Here is a 17,353-nt window from a genome sequence, read left to right on the forward strand (position 1 = left end):
GAGGGAGGGAGGGAGGGAGGGAGGAAAGGAGGGAAGCAAGGAGGGAGGGAGGCAGGGAGAGAGGGAGGAAGGGAAGGAGGGAGGGAGGCAGGGAGAGAGGGAGGGAGGGAAGGAGGGAGGGAGGGAAAGAGGGAGGGAGGCAGGGAGAGAGGGAGGATAAAGAAGGAAGAACAAGGGCAGAGGGAAGAAGAAAGGAAGGAAAGGAGGGAAAGAGTGGGGTGGGACTCTGTCAGGGCCTGTGACCATACCGCAGCCCCGTCTGCCACCTTGGAGCTTACATTGTGCACTCCTGGAACGCAAAGCTGACCATCTCCTAGTCCACTTCAGACATTCCTTACTTCACTTCCCAAGGCCTTCCAAGACATCGGTCCTCCCAGAGCAGTTCAACCCCCAGGAACCGCCCCTGCTGCCGAACCTTAACACCACTAGGTGTTGCTACCCACTTGCGACCTCAGACAAGTCCCAAGTGAGCCCCAAACCATGTCTCGACCCGAGCCATCTGTTGTCCTTTCCTTGATCAGCTCTCAGGTGACCCTGGATGTCTGTCAGCCTCCATGATGGCTCTGAGCTCCTCTAACGGTGCTGTGACTCTCTCATCAGTCCCCCTTTCTGACCCAGGAAAAGAATCTGTAGCCACAGCCCCCACTCCAGGCCTTGCCTGTTCCAGGATGACATCTGCATCTGCCCTTTGCCTACAAAGCTCCCCGGATCCTGACCTTGGCCTGGTCTTGTCCCCAAAACTCAGCAGTCCTTTACTCTCCACCCCTTCTCACCTGCAGTCCCCTGACACCTGCACCACCTCCCATCTGAGATCTAATAATTCTCCACAAAAACATGATCCCGTAAACCAAAAGGCCATCGGAGCGGAAACTCACCGGTAAATGCCCAAGGAGAGGCGTGATACTGTCAGAGACATAGATGATGCTGCCGTCTGTTGTCACTGCGATAATGAAGCCATCTAATGCCTGTGGAAAATGCAACATTTGAAAGCTCCTTAGCGATACTTTTATGGAGGAGCATGTCACTGAAGCAGCGGACACCATTTGATGACACTGGCTTTGTTTTATAATCCTCAGAATATTTCCATGAATAACCTCACGACACTTCTTGGCCTTCCACGGAGGATAGCTTCTCACAGAGAATGTGTCTGGCCCAGGAAAAGCGTTTGCAAAAGCACTACAGGCTCAGTGAAAAATGTGACCTAGTGGCATGATAAAATAACATTTAGCCATGGAAATTCCCTAAGTAGGTTTAATGATAAGCACATTATTAGCCTGATTCAGAAATACCACCACTGCCGTTAAAAAACATCAGCCATAGTTTATGGTTCCCATCTCCCTACCCCTGCCATCACTTTGAGTTCAATGGTAAACATTTGCCCTGATAAAGATATCAGACCTAATAGATGCATTAAAAACAGAAAGCGTGCCTGCTGACCAAGGTAGGCCTCTGCTCACTTTCGCTGCCACAGAGAAGGGCCCACTTTGGGACTGTTTGTAAAGAACATTCACGTTATTCTACAGGGCTGGGTGGTTGTGAGGATTACGTAACTGAACCGGATCCAGAAGCATTTCAGAATCTCTGAAAAATGCATGCATTTGAAAGTCTCTACTGAGTGCCCACTCTATGCTGGGAACACTGTTCTGGGTGCTTGTGATGTAACAGGTTGAAGGTGGGCAATGCTTTCTCATAAAGCCAACACTGTAGCTATTTCTTTTTTCCTTTGAGACGGAGTCTCACTGTTGCCCAGGCTGGAGTGCAGTGGTGTGATCTCAGCTCACTGCAGCCTCTGCCTCCCAGGTTCCAGCAATTCTCCTGCCTCAGCCTCCTGAGTAGCTGAGATTACAGGTGCATGCCACCATGCCCTGCTAATTTTTTTATTCTTAGTAGAGACAGGGTTTCGCCATGTTGGCCAGTATGGTTTCGAACTTCTGACCTCAAGTGATCCACCTGCTTCACCCTCCCAAAGTGCTGGGACCCAGGACAATGTGCCTAGAATACAGTAGGCACTCAGTAGAGACTTTCAAATGCATTAATTTTTCAGACATTCTGAAATGCTTATGGATCCGGTTGAGTTACGCAACCCCCACACCCACCCAGCCTTGTAGAATAATGTGAATGTTCTTTACAAACAGTCCCAAAGTGGTGCCCAACCACTTTTGGTGGTTTTAGATTATTTATTGAGATTTATTTTTGTGTGGATGCTTGTAATGCTTTCATAAGATGTATCTGAAAGCTGGTTTCTAAAATAAAGACCACATAATTCAGCAGACAATAGGATCACGGTGGGAACTGGCTGCCTAGGGTGTGCCAGTGATGGGGAGGAGATTAGAAATGAAGCCTACCTCATCAGAAAGCAAGTCTTTAAGGAAACAGTAGCTCAAGTAGACTTTCACTGGAAACCTGTCACTGTCGATTCACTGACTTTTTCTTTGAAAGACTATCTTCCCAAAATCTGGAAATTTTTCTGCTTTGCAAAAAAAGTGAAATATGTGCTTAGAAAGCTCTGGAAACATGTTGCATGCACTCAACTAGATGGTCACATGATGTCTGAGAATCTTTATGGACAAAAGGACAAAAGGGTGTTCATTCTTTCACATTAGGAGGGTGTGGCTAAAGTGCTTGGCAGTGGGAACCTGAAAGAGGCCACTGGCGGTGTGTGAAGGGCGCCTTTATAACATGCCAAAATGGGAAAGAGTTTTCACTAGGAAAATTAACACTAGACTCATTTATTATTTTACACTGACATCTGGCAGGATTTAACTAAAAAACAGATTCAAGTACATTTCTTAAATGGACCTCATCCTCTTGGATGACATCAATGGTTCTCAGCTGGGGGCAATTTTGGTAACGTCTGGAGGCATTTTTGGTTGTCACCACCGAAGTGGATGGTGCTGGCATCTGGCGCTGCAAAACGTCCTGTAATACACAGGACAGCCCCCACGATGAAGAACTACCAGGTCCAAAATGTCCATGGTGAAAAGCTGAGAAACACTGGGTAAGATTTATGAGTTATGGTGAAAAAAGAACATCCCAGTAATTTTTCTTTTCCAAGTATTTTTCTGAAAAATGTTTAAAGTCATCTTTGCAGCCCTCCAGGAGGTGAATTTTTTTAAGGGGTAAGGGCACTGTTGACGACATCAGCGAGACTTTTCTGGTAAAAAGCAGATTGGAAGGCTGGGAAAAGCAAGAGCAGTACAAATGGTCTTGCGCAGTGGGCCCATGTCCCTTCTGAATATCTAAAGCAAGTGGGTGTTAAAAAGCTGAAGGTATTTATAGACGGAAGATAACTTTCATCAGCTCATTGGCATTTCCATCAACTCTATGAGAACTGCACTGAGTCACTGCTTTAAGAAAGCTTGCTATGGTTTTGGAAGTCCCATCAGTAGCATCTGAAAGTGATTCAACAGAAAGTGACCGCAAAGTGCTGTGACCCTATCCATGAAAGAGTGATTTTGACTGGGGTGTTTCCAAAGTGCCATAATGGCCCAGAATTTTAGACCTGCCACACATTAGAGGGAAATGAAACCTCCCCTTTCTACTAATTCCTGAATCTGATGGAACATTTCTTGTGTTCTCTGGGACAACCTCTGAGCTAAGAGATTGCTTTTCTGATTAAAATTCAGAAATTCCACAAGCTCCCTAATCCCTGGTCCTCAAGCACTTTGTCTCCTTTTGAGCGCAATTGTTCCAATGCTGGTAGCCACGGTCTTTGCCAGCTGACACTTTACCAGCTTGGCTGGTCTGCAGCCAGGTCAGTTTTGTTTTTTCAAACTTCACAGCTATGTGAGTCCTCCTGGAGTCTGGTTTTGTGCCTTTTTGGGAGAAGAGGGAAGACGGGAGTCATGTCTGGAGGCCATTAGCAGTTCCCTAGGGATATGATGGGTTCTCTCCTGGGCTCTGTCCTCATTTCAAAAAGAGAACATCCTGGCCACTAAGACACGGCACCTGGATTCTTTATAGTCTCTGAAATGGCTCTGAAAAAAGCAGAGGGATGTGCAGCTGGAGAGGGACCCGTGCTATGGGGAGGTTGCACTGGACAAAGATGACATCACCCTGGGAACTCCCCAATTCCCCCAACCACCGCTGGGGCATAGGCCATCAGGAAGAGATGCTGGAAGGCTCCAGTCACTCAGCACTAGGTCTGTGTCTATTGAAGAGCAACAGGTTGGAAGAGAAACCTAACACAGTCAGGGTCAAAAGTACTAGTTGGTGGACTTCCCAGACCACTTACAGCTGCCATTCACTCAGAAGGACTGCTGGTTGTGCAGGCTTAATTTCAGATCCAACTCATTCATCTAACGTGATTTCCTTTCCATCAGCTTCTAGGAGTCTATCCCAGGAGCAAGGGAACGTGCATAAGGACTATACAAATATAAAATCTTCCTTGTCTAGAAATTTCAGTCTCCTGAATCTCAGTCCTGCCTTATAGCCCTGAAATTTATTCATTTTAACTTTACAAAAGCCCTATTTCCTTAAGTACTTTTGGTAGCTTTGAAACTCACTGGGAAAAAGGGCTGTGCTACAGGCTCTTAAAAAAAGGCTGCTGCTATAGGGTTATGTGTTTTAACTACTTTTCCATAAGAATTAAAAGATAAATCAATTTATGTAAATTAGCATAATGATACATTAATTCAACATTTCACAAGCTGCTTTAAATTTAACATACTTAAAAATGCATTGCTTCTGCAGAAAGTTCTGTATTTTCTTTAAATATAGTTCACATGTAGATTTAAGTATCTTTCGTCTTATGCAAATGTTCATTAATGCGTTTACATTTCATAATATTTGGACATCTTCATTCTGGCATTTTCTTACTCCAGTACTTTCTGTTTTCTGCAAGTTAATCTATGTAAATTGAAGTTTACATCAGTCTTATATAGGCACATAAGATATGAGAGAGAAAGATTTAGCCCCAGAAGCCACTCTCCAGACACCCTGCCAGGAACCACTGGTCACTGCCAGCACCTAACTTCCTGTTGCTGAGCTCATCTGTCCCAGTTCGCCTCCTTTTGGTTGAGGACATGAACATGCCATGCCTGGAGCTTTCTCTGCCCCACTGCTGTATCCATATACTCTGAAACTTCTCTCCAGGTAAGAAGTCACAGCACCTTGCCAGTTGTTTCTGTAGAGGCTTATGCTCATCTGTACTGAGGAGTTTCGCTCATATACAAATATATGATGTTGAGGAAGGGCACTTTTTCAGATCAGCCAGGTTTTCACAGATATGGCCCTCTACGTGAGTACGGGCTCCCAATCCAGAGGGAGGAACATGAGCATCTCACTCAGCACAGAAAGGGCGTGTGCTGGATGGGGAGCCATGGGGTCCCTGTGGCTGACATCCGTAGGCCATGTGGATGTCATATGAGTTCAAGTTCAAAGCATATCTTTAAAAGACAGTTTTAAATTTCAAAACATGTTTCTGCTGAGGGAAAAAACGTATAATCATAGCAGTCTAAAGAGGAGACTCTCTGAGCCAAATGACAGTGCAAGCTGTTTCATCTTCCCTCTGTCCTCTCTCTACCTACCTTGAACCCACCCTTCCTGGCTCCCTAGCTAGGTGTCCTCTGGTTGTGGCACCATGAAGGAGCTCGTCCTGTGGTCAGTGCAGTGAAAGCACAGGACCACATTCAATTCTGGGATTCTTGCTGACCTAGCCCATAGGCGATGGCAGGCAGAGAGCCTCAGGGTGGCTATCTATTTCAAAGCCAAGTCTTCCCAGAATCAAGAACAGTAGTTTCCTATGGGCAAAGGGGCTTATCTGCAACAAGTAGCTACATTTTAATTGGCAACTGTGTAAGCTATTTTGAAAGTGCATTTCACCTCCAACATCAGCTGGGTGAATTCTTCATTACTGAGGAATGAAGGCTTCCAGTCTTGCTGAATGTCACAGATTTCCGTTTGCGCAGAGACTTCTAAAAAAGAGACACAAATAAGTCTTTATATTCAATGGCACCTAGAAATTGGAATTAACAAATGAAGCACATGTTACTTCTATGTAATTTTGTGTAAACTTCTGTGTAGTTTAATTTAAGAAGCCAGTATAAGGAAATATGTTACCCTGATTTCCAAGGACTGGGAGCTTTGGATGTCATAGGCTCTTGATGTTCTCACCTCCCTTAATGAGGCTTTAGGGAGTAGCATCCCCCACCTTCTCTATGGTTGTGGTGCCTGCCCTTGCGGGTGGTACCATGCCCCTGAATGTCTACATGACGAACTCCATCATCAACAGTTGGAATTAGGTAGTTGCCACCTATGAAGACAACAGGAACAAAGACTGGGATGGTGGGACATTTTCATAAGTAGCTTCTTCATGGTCCAGGTGAAGCAAAACACTTCAGAGACCTGGGATTTTCAAAATTCCAGAAACATCTTCGGCTTGTGGAAAATAACCCACTGTGTTATACAGAATGAACCATATTTTTCAGCACTTCCGTTACTGAAGTATAGTGTGCTATACAAATACATAAAATATATTCCTCTCAAAACTCTTTCGGGTTAATCTATAGTTTATCCATTTCATGTAACTGCCCTGTTCTGAAGACATTAATTATGTGCATTTGTAAATTCAAATAGTCATTGGCCTATAAGGGGCTGTTTAAATATTTTAGTTCTTCTGCATTTTTAAAGAATGTTTTGTTCTATTATTAAATTATTTCTGAATTACAGGTAGCTCAAATGCAATATCAAATACGTGTGTTTTTCCTTCAGGTAATCCTCCATCTTAAACCAACATTTTGCTGCATTTCATGTGGAAAGAGATTTCTTTAGGTATTATTTTCTTGGTGCTAGGAAAAATGTAAGATCATAAGACTCATATCTCAGATAATAAAACTAACCTGTTTAACAACTTCCTGGAGAATGCAAATGGTCCAGGCAGATAATCCATCAACTTTAAGCCAGGAGAAAGATTTCAAGCCTCTCTCCTTTGTGCCTGTGTTTTTGATAATCTCTCTTACATGGAGCACGAGGAATGCATTCTGCCATTGAATGAATGAATCTGAGTGAATGCAGCAGCTACTCATGAACAAAGGATGTAAAGAGCTGAGTTATGCATGTGACCCTGTAAACCTTCACTTGTTCCAAAACCCAGTGTTCCTGGCAGTGCTTGGCTCCACCAGGAAGGTTCCTTCCTTCGAGATGTCAGAAAGAACAAGTTGCTGCTCCTGTTCTACAAAATTGGATTTTTGTCTTTGTGATTTTCAAGGGGCACAAAAGAGCTGCTACGAGCCTTTGGTGATTGAAAACTGGAAGAAACCCAGGAGAGGAATCTGTGCTGGTGGCTGGTCCGCCAACGACACTGAGAGGGCCCCTGAGGGAGGGCCCGGCTGTGGGGACAAGCCCAGTGCCGGGCGTCATAGGCACATGGTGATATGCAGCATGGGAAGCAGAGGCAGGTGCCACACACACATCTTGGCCAGAATCCATTCGGTGGTGCTGGCTGAGGCGAGGAAGAGAGACTGCAACTGGCAGTTCTTCACAGTTGCCACAGTTTGACCACTTAGAAAGGAGAGGGACTGAGGATGTGCTACAGTATTAACGCCATGAAAGCCTTTCCTCTTCTTGCTAATATGCACACGCATCTATAAGACTCTTTTGACCACTAGGATCAAACTGTAGATCAACTGTTTGTCTAGCAGAGTAGTCTTTATGGAAGCTGAAATTTCACTGAGGTAGAGATCCATTCAACTTAACAGTGAAGGAAAAATGAAAGACCCATTTCTTTTAACAGTGATTTTTAGATCATTCTGTATGACTGGGTATTTTGTTGACACTAGCATAATAATACTGAAAGCAGCCATCTCATTCACTTTGTATTTCAACAACTCAATTAGACTCCTTGGAAGTTAAGGTTCAGTTAATAGAATATTTAAAAAATACGTTAGATACAACGTCTCAAATAGAGAAAAAAAAATGTTCCCCTGGGAAATAAAATTCAGTGTTATGGTCAAAGTGGTTTCTAAATTTCAAGGGGAACAAAACCACCTGGGAGCCATTTTTGTAGGAAAACATTGTGATGAAGAGCCAATCCCCAAAATTCTACTCCGGTATCACGTGTAGCCACTTCCTGGAGTGCTCAACTCTGGATTGCTCCTGGTATGTCTGAATAATAAGCAGTATTTCTTTGGGATGTATGTGGTCAAATAAAAGTCTGGAAAATGGAGCAGGAATACCACAGCTGTCCTGGGTAAATATTACCCTGTCGAATAGGGAAATTTCTCCTTGTTCTACAGCTCTACCCACCTTATCTTCCATCTATGAAGACAGACACATTGACGAGGTGTGAATGAGGAATGGGATTTAATGTCAGGAGAAAATTTCATTAAGTCAGCTTGAGACTCACTCAGGAAGAAGATGATGTGTAGGCCAGCCTAACTCTGTAGAACTAACATTTAGGGCCGGGCACAGTGGCTCACACTTGTAATCCCAGCACTTTGGGAGGCCAAGGTGGTGGATTGCCTGAGGTCAGGAGTTTGAGACCAGCCTGGCCAACACTGGGAAACCCCTGTCTCTACTAAAAACACAGAATTAGCTGGGTGTGGTGGCTGGCACCTGTAATCCCAGCTACTTGGGAGGCTGAGGTAGGAGAATCATTTGAACCTGGGAGGAAGAGTTTGCAGTGAGCTGAAATTATGCCACTGCACTCCAGCCTGGGTAACAAGAGCGAGGCTTCATCTCAAAAATAAATAAATAAATAAATAAAATAAAAAGAACATTTAGATGGATGTGGATAAGAATGTTCAATTTGCCAGGCACAGTGGCTTCACGCCTGTAATACCAGCACTTTGGGAGGCAGAGGCGGGTGGATCACGAAGTCAAGAGATCGAGACCATCCTGGTCAACATGGTGAAACCCCGTCTCTACTAAAAATACAAAAAATTAGCTGGGCATGGTGGTGCGTGCCTGTAATCCCAGCTACTCAGGAGGCTGAGGCAGGAGAATTGCGGGAACCCAGGAGGTGGAAGTTGCGGTGAGCCGAGATCGCGCCATTGCACTCCAGCCTGGGTAACAAAAGTGAAACTCCATGTCAAAAAAAAAAAAAAGAATGTCCAATTTGTCCTGCTATTTACATACTTTAGGGATTTCTCTCTTATAATAGCTACTATTACAAAATTTTGCTACAAAGAAACATGATCAGATTCCCATGTTGATTTGGATTACTTCAGAGAGAGTAAGTGTACAGTCCAGGATTAAAGTTTATTTCCCAGGCTGAGAAAATAATGCTGAAAGATTATTAGGGAAAGAGCCGAATAATTATAACTGCTTGGACCTAATCATCTTTTCTACTTATCATGTGGTCCCTCTTTAGCATTAAGGCAGGAAGTATGTTGAAATTCATAGTTCTTAACCCTCACTGCACACCGGAATCACCTGGGGAGCTTTAAAAATGCTGATGCCTGGGCCTTCCCTAGCCATCTGCTGGTGAAAGGCTCTCCTCCCTCTACAACAAATAGCCCCGATTTGCAGTGTTTGCCCCTTTTTGTAAACACTCCTACCATGGCTGATCTCAAGCTACCAACTTCATGTCAACTGGCTTGCAAAACTCCTGAAAATTGAACAGTCTTTCCTGGCAAGCTGGTATACCATTGCGGTCCCACCCCTAGAGATTGTGTCATATTGGTCTGTTGGGGGGTTACCTGGTAACATGTATTTTTCAGAAGCTCTTCAGGTGATTCAAATTCACAGACAATGCTGAGAACCAGTAGTCTAAATGGACACACTCATGAACTGCTGTAGTGCAGCTGTGACATAAATATCCACAAGAGCCCTGTGGATCACCTCTTGTAAAGGAGCCATGGAGTATAGTGCTAAAAACTTGGGGTCTTGAGACAGGCTGCTGTCTGTTTGGAGCCTGCATTTTCCTGGCTGTCTGACCTGGATGAGGGAGTGACTTGACCTTGTGTACCTCATCTGTGCGATGGAACTAACTCAAAGTGCTGCCATAGGCTGGGTGAGGTGGCTGAGGCCTGTGATCCCAGCACTTTGGGAGGCCAAGGCGGGAGGATTACTTGAGGCCAGGAGTTTGAGACCAGTCTGGCCAAAGTGGCAAAACCCGGTCTCTACTAAAAATACAAAAATCAGCAGAGTGTGGTGGCACACGCCTTAATCCCAGCTACTCGGGAAGCTAAGACAGGAAAATTGCTTGAACCTGGGAGGTGGAGGTGGCAGTGAGCCGAAATTCTACCACTGCACTCCAACATGGGTGACAGAGTGAGATTCTGTCTCCAAAAAAAAGTGCTGCCATGAAGAGGAGCTCTATGTAGAGGCGTTCTTGTACACAAAACCTTCAGAACACTGTCCAGCTCATAGCAAGCCCTGAGTCAATGCCAATGGCCAGTGTTCTCTGTTGCAGATACCTGCAGAGTCCATGTCCATTTGGATTGCAAGTAAAGGAAAGTGGTTGCTTCACTTTATGCTTTAGTCCAAGTTTTGGTCCAACAACTCTATTTCTCCAAAAAACATACCATGAATTCTCTGCTTTCTTTTCAATAGGAAATCACAGAGAGGAGTGAGATTCTGGCACGATCCTGAGTGTGTCTAAGCGGGTTGTGCAGAGTAGGCCTTCGTCTTATGAAGAAGTCGAGCTGAAGCAGGCTCTCCTGGCGTTTGGAGGCTGCATTTCTACTGACTGATCCTTTCCAGGGCCCAGATTTGACAATTCTGTAATTCCACAGTGGACAGAGCCTGGCATAAATGTCAGGCTGATGAACTTGATCCCAGCTGTCCTATTTAACAGCTGTCCTGCTTCTCAGTGGCACTGACCTAGTTTGAATAATTTGTACGAAATATCTTGGCAATCAAACCAACCTGCTATTTCACTTGGCTAAATCATTATTTAGGAAATATAACCATTTTGATTAAATTATCAGGGCAATCAAATACTGCAGTAACACTTCATTCCAATCCTGCTTGATTGGGCTTCCCTGACTTTTTTTTTTTTTTTGAGACAGAGTTTCACTCATGTTACCCAGGCAGGAGTGCAATGGCGCGATCTCGGCTCACTGCAACCTCCGCCTCCTGGGTTCAGGCAATTCTCCTGCCTCAGCCTCCTGAGTAGCTGGGATTACAGGCACGTCCCACCATGCCCAGCTAATTTCCCTGACTTTTAACAAAAGCAATCAACATGTTCTTTACTCTCTCCTGGGCAGCCGTGGGTAAAAAAATGAGGATATATCATTACTGTCATATTGTTAATAGGTATATATGATAATCAAATAAATAATAAAAGAATAAGAAGTATAATAAAACTTTCTGATGTCCCAGCCGTGTCCTCTTTTATGAAATCATCTTGTCTAGGAAAATGTTCAGTGGAAGAGGCACATCACTGCATGCACAGAAGAACTGTAATTATTTCCTCACTAATTCTGACATTTCTGACTTATTACGTATGGTGTCATGATTAAAGAAAAAATAATTCTGCCCTTCCTGCTTGCTAATAGGTTTTGAGCCCTCTTAACTATTCTTTGACTTTTTGTAACATCCTGGGTGACTGGCAGGGTAGGTGTAATCAGCGCTAACAGGTAAAAGGGTTTGCAGGAGAGGAAAAGGGAGAGAGAATGATTTGAGAAAGACCTGAGTTCAAGGATGGGTTCAAGTGGCACATGCAGGTGATCATGTGATGGAATACTATATACGAATGAAAGGGAGCTAGCAATAGCACTGGAAGAATGGGAGGAATCACATAAACATCATATGCTAATTCATGGTTCCATCTGAGTAAGTTCCCAACAGGCAAAACCAACCTATGGGGTTAGAAGTCAGCACAGAGGGTCCTTCTTTTGGGAAAGCAGAGGAAGACAGGAAGGGACTTCTATTTCTTGACTTGGGTCATTGGTTCCCTGGCTGTGTCTGCTTTGTGATAATTAATTCAACTGTACAGTTATAATTTATATATTCTCTGTATGTGTTACTTTTATAATGTATGACAAAGATAGAAAAAAAATGGAGTGCCAGGATAACTGGAAATCCACATGCAAAAGGATGAATTTTCACTGCCTACCTTACGACATCTACAAAAATGAACATAAAATGGACCAAATGTCTATGCTTGACCTACAGTTTAAAATTATAAACCTCTTAGAAGAAAACAAAGATATCACTCTTCATTACTTTAGATCAGGCAATGGTTTCTTAGATAGAATGCCTCAAGCACAAGCAATCAAAATAAAAATATAAATTGGACATTAACTGATTAAACCTTAAAACCTCTGTGTGTCAAAGAATATCACCTGAAAAGTAAAAAGACAATCCACAGAATGGGGGAAGATATTTTCAAATTCTACACCAGTTAAGGGTCTAGTATCCAGAATGTATGGAGGACTCTTATCACTCAAGAATAAAAAGATAAATAATTTAAAAATGGGCCATGGATTTGGACATTTCTCCAAAGAAGATATGCAAATGGCCAATAAGTACAGGAAAAGGTCATGAAAAGGAAAACATCATTAGTCATCAGGGAAATGCAAATCGAAGTCATATGAGACATCGCTTCATACTCACTAGGGAGATGATATTAATAATAGTCATAATAAAAAAAAATAACAAGTATTGGCAAGGATGTGGAGAAACTGGAACCCTCATACATTGCTGCTGGAATGTAACTTGGTACAAGCCACCTTGGAAAACAGTTTGGCACTTCCTCAAAAAGTTAAACACTACCATTTAATGCAGCAATTCCTCTCCTAGAAATACAAACAAGAGAAGTGAAAACATGTATCAACTCAAAAATGTGTATATGAATGTTCACAGCAGCATCATTCTTAACATCTAAAAATTGCAAACAACCCAAATATCCAACAACTGATGAAAGGATAATCAAAATATGGTATTAATATTAACATATCCATACAATGGAATATTGTTGGTCCGTAAAATGGAACAAAGTACTCGCACATGCTAAAACACAGATGCTAAGTGAAAGAAGCCAGATACAAAAGGCCACATATCGTATGATTCTATTTGTATAAAATGCCTACAATAGGGGAGTTCACAGAGACAGAAAATACATTAGTGCTTGCCAGGACCTGGAGGGAGGAGGAAGAATGAGAAATGATCGCTAATGGATACAGGGTTTCTTTTTTGGCATGATGAAATTAGATAGTGGTGATGGTTACATCACCTCGTGAATATTCTAAAGGCCACTGCAGTCTATACTTTAAAATGTTGAATTTTATGGTATGGAAATTATATCTCAATAAAAACACAATGAATGTGACATTAAGAAAATAAATTCTTTTCAATGTATTTTTTCATGATGTAGCTCAAAAGACCAAAGAGTTTGGCGCAGTGGCAGAGAGGGAGGAAAAGGCCCAAACAGTATGATCCCACAGGAAGGAAGTACTTGGCCACTGCGTCTGTTCGGCATTGAATAAAAGACACTTGCTCCAGGGAGTTTTGATCAAGACCTTGTCACTGTGAATGCCACGCTGCTTCGGCTAGGCGCTACCTGTGAGGTTGTTCTAGATTCTCTCGTCTGGCTTACAATGCAATTGAGAAGTGTGTGTCCTCTCCCTACCTAGCCAGAGATGGGCTGATAGAGGGTCGAGTGCCTTTGAAAGGGAAAGCCCTCAATTGGTAAGGCTGGGCCTGGCTGGGGAGGAAGCCCAGACTGGTAAAGTCATCACCACATGGACAGGGCAGGGCAGAAGAAAAACAGAGAGAAGGGTGACCTTTACCATTGTGTTTCTGCAAAAATCCGATGACCTTTTCCAACACGGTGGTTTTGTCCATTTTCCGTGTGTTGCCAGGGAGCATGGAGCTGAGCTCTTTGATGAGAACATTGAACTGGTCCCGACGCTTCTTCTCAGACTTGTTTCGAGAAGCTCTGTAAACACAAAATGAGCAGGTTACTGGAAAATTCCACGTCACAAAGGCTTTGTTATGAAACAGAAGCACTTTCTATTAGAGCACATTCTATTGTGATCATCTATCTTATCAAAAAACTCTCTCAGGAAGGTCACGCTGGCGACATTTCTAGGGAAGGGTGATAGAAAATGCTTTGCTAGACTCTTGGCCACAAAGACAGACAGCAGTAACAACCAGTAAGTTCTGACTCGGACTCAAGATCTTACACAGATAAGCTCTGAGGCCGATGCTGCTCATTCGGACTTCATGAAGCTGTAGCTTTCAGAGAGCAAAGGACATGTTGTGGACTGAGATGGCCGTGCTGGGAGAGCCCTTCCTAAGACTCAAACCATGTCCCCTCCAATCGAGATCACCCAGGCTGGTTCCAGGGCCACAGGCGGGCCAGGTGTCTCGTATGCCACCAGGGCATATGTCCTGGCCTCTGCTCCAAAGAGCTCATCGCCCTGTTGGGGGAGGCAAGACACGTCCTGCCCACAACAGCCAGGGCGGATGCATGATGGGTACTGCACATGGCTGTCAAGCTGCTGAGAGCAGCTGAACCGTTTTTAAAATGACATGGAGGAAACTTAAATGCATATTACTAAGTTACAGAAGCCAGTCTGAAAAAGCTGAACACTGTATGAGAGCAAGAATATGACATCCTGGAAAATGAAAAACTACAGAGACAGCACAAAGATTGGTGGTTGCCAGGGGTTAGGGAGGGATGAACAGCTGGAGCACCGGGGATTTGTAGGGCAGTGAGGCCACTCTGTATGATACCATAATGGTGGATGTGTGTCATCACACTTTGTCTAGACTTGGAGAATGTACAACCCTAGGAGTGTGCCCTGATGTTAACTCTGGACTCTGGGTGGTAACAATATATCAAGCTCATCAGCTATAACTAATCACCACTCTTGTGGGGGATGGTGATAATGGGGGAGGCTGAGTATGTCTAGGGAGGGCCCAGTGGATATGAGAACACTGTATCTTTCACTCAATTCGTCTGTGAGCCTAAAACTGCTCCAAAAAATAGTATATTTTCAATAAGTAACACCCTACACTGCACACCTATAGGAGACATCAAAGCAAAGTTGCTTGGTTTGAAGGGAGGGGCCTTCCCCCACCCCTCCCCCACACCCCCACCACCCAAACACCTCTGAGGACCTGAGATCCTCGGGAACTTGAGTAGGGAATTGTGGCTCTCAGCGCTGCTGTAATTAACAACCAACAAGGAACACGTGATGCACAAAGCCCTCCTGAGAAGCCCAGAAGCAGCGCTGCTTGAGGGGTCTCCATATTCAATGACATGCCACAGGTCCTTCATCAACAATCCACGTATTTGAAGGTGATCCAGGGCTGAGACAGCTGGCTCGCTCCTCCCCAATTTACTGAAGACTTATGCCAGAAGTCAGCTCTCTGAGAGAGAACAGGGGCCCCAGAGGCCAGGCCCATAAAACACTGCTGGCTTGTCCAGGCACCCGGGGCCGGCGGTCATGGTTCCCAGGGGAGCAAATCATTTAAGAGGAGGCTCCTGGCCAATGTGTGGTCAGGACAGAGCATGCTGCTGGATTCTGATTCACTTCCCTTAGAGCAGGTATCAGTATCTATAGGTAACAGTATCAATAAAGACCCTGCTTCCCTAGACAGTCCTAGGACACAAAAGAACACATTTCCAAAACCCTTTCCCTAGACTCCATGAGGACAGCAACCACTGGATCGCCTCTGCCTAACTGCACACAACCTCTCTTTATTCCAACACGCATGTTCACACCCGTCTCATACCCGTCCTATCTCAGTTTGGGCTGTTTCCTGATAACATCTGGGCTATTCTTTAAAGCTCAGCTAACGTGGGTGGTCACTGCCCTTTACCTAGGGGTCTCTTCCTGCCTCTCCCCTCCTCCGTCTGTTATTGGATTTTGGATTAAGGGATTTGTACAAAGGCCCTGGCCCTCAACGAGACGCCCCCTTTACCTGAGCTCTCCCTCATCACACACTAGCTGCAGGCGTGGCGGCAAGATGTTGAGGAGTCTTGTTACTAGTCCAGGCTAAAAGGCACCATGTTCAAACACACAGGAGGGAAGAAAGGAACCCTTTAACTTTCTGAGTGAGTGCCTATGCATTATAAATAATTTTTTGGCCTAGATTTTAAAGAGTGACATGCAACCTCCTTAGCCAAAAAAAGCTCTGTTCCTGTCCTAGTTTGCCCATTATAAATTATTTGTGAGCCAATAACACCCAGCTCATTACTGCTCTGTTCTCTTCTTCAATGGGTGTAATGACGACCAACATGGCCTGGCAGCAATTGCGATGAAGGATCCTATCGTTAGTGACAGAAACACAAGCTCGTTTCCAACCGCCTCCGGCTGGGATGCACTGTGGTGCCCACTGGAAACTGGTCGGTGTCAGATGGTTCTGCTGCTCTCAGGCAAGAGAAAGAAAACCAGCCTGGAATGACCTTTCCAAAAAGAAGGTCCTCTCAGCAGGCCCTGAGACCACCACACACAGGCACTGGGACAGCAGGTTTTGAAAGACACCCCAACAGTCAGACTTTGAGGGTTTTTTTGTTTTTTTGAGATAGTCTCACTCTGTCACCCAGGCTGGAGGGCAGTGCCATGATTTCGGTTCACTGCAACTTCTGCCTCCCAGGTTCAAGCAATTCTCCTGCCTCAGCCTCTCCAGTAGCTGGGATTACAGGTGCCCGCCACCATGCCTGGATCATTTTTGTATTTTTAGTAGAGACGGGGCTTTACCATGTTGACCAGGCTGGTCTCAAGCTCCTGGCCTCAGGTGATCCACCAGCCTCAGCCTCCAAAAATGCTGGGATTACAGGCATGAGCCACCACGCCTGCCCAGGCTTTGGGGTTTTAAGGTATTTTTTTAACATTCAATAAAATTCATCCATTTTAAGTGCATAGTTTGGTGTATTAATTGGGTAACTACCACCAAAATCAAGATACACAACAGTTCCTTCATTTTAAAGAGGTTTCTCTTGTGTCTTTGTGATTGATCATCCACAGGCAACCACTGATCTGCTGTTAGTATAGTTTCACCTGGTCTAGAATTTGACAGTCCTGGAATCAGAGTATACAGCATTTGACTTTCGTTTAGCATGACATTTTTGAGATGCCTCCATGTTGCTGCACATATTAACATCCTATTCTCTTTTCCTGCTGACTAGTATTCCTGTGTATGAACATGTCACAACATTCGGTTCATTTCCAGTTCAGGGGTAATAAGAATAACGCTGTTCTGAATATTCATGTACAGATCTTTGGGTAGAAAGAGGCATTCATTTCTCCTGGGTGAATACAGAGGCTTGGAATTGCTGGGTCATCTGTTATGTGTACGTTTAACCTGATAAGACACAGCTGCACTGTCCTATAAAGCTGGCTACACTTTTTGCTTTTCTACCAGCAATATATGAAAGTTCCAGATGTTGCAATCCCTGCCAACGTTTGCCAATGCTTGGTGTTGTAAGACTTTTTTTTTTTTTTTTTTTTTTTTT

General features: G+C 44.2%; 1 protein-coding gene across 6 annotated transcripts in view; it reads right to left on the reverse strand.

Moving 5' to 3' along the window:
• NPAS2 (neuronal PAS domain protein 2) overlaps positions 1 to 17,353 on the reverse strand; it is a 172,248-nt gene that overhangs the window by 55,965 nt on the left and 98,930 nt on the right. For 4 of the 6 annotated variants that reach the window (XM_017547924.2, XM_017547922.2, XM_017547923.2 and 1 more), the window contains exons 3-5: positions 13,677 to 13,825; positions 5,824 to 5,915; positions 876 to 965 (exon numbers count right to left, since the gene is read on the reverse strand). In XM_017547924.2, coding sequence (XP_017403413.1) covers positions 876 to 965; positions 5,824 to 5,915; positions 13,677 to 13,825 — 331 coding nt within the window. Of the gene's footprint in view, positions 1 to 875; positions 966 to 5,823; positions 5,916 to 6,060; positions 6,254 to 13,676; positions 13,826 to 17,353 lie in introns of those variants that run through there. The other 2 variants (XM_037745514.1, XM_037745512.1) reach the window with 2 other exon arrangements.

The sequence above is a fragment of the Cebus imitator genome, unplaced genomic scaffold, assembly GCF_001604975.1.
Source record: "Cebus imitator isolate Cc_AM_T3 unplaced genomic scaffold, Cebus_imitator-1.0 Scaffold202, whole genome shotgun sequence".
In the NCBI taxonomy this organism is placed as follows: Eukaryota; Metazoa; Chordata; class Mammalia; order Primates; family Cebidae; genus Cebus; species Cebus imitator.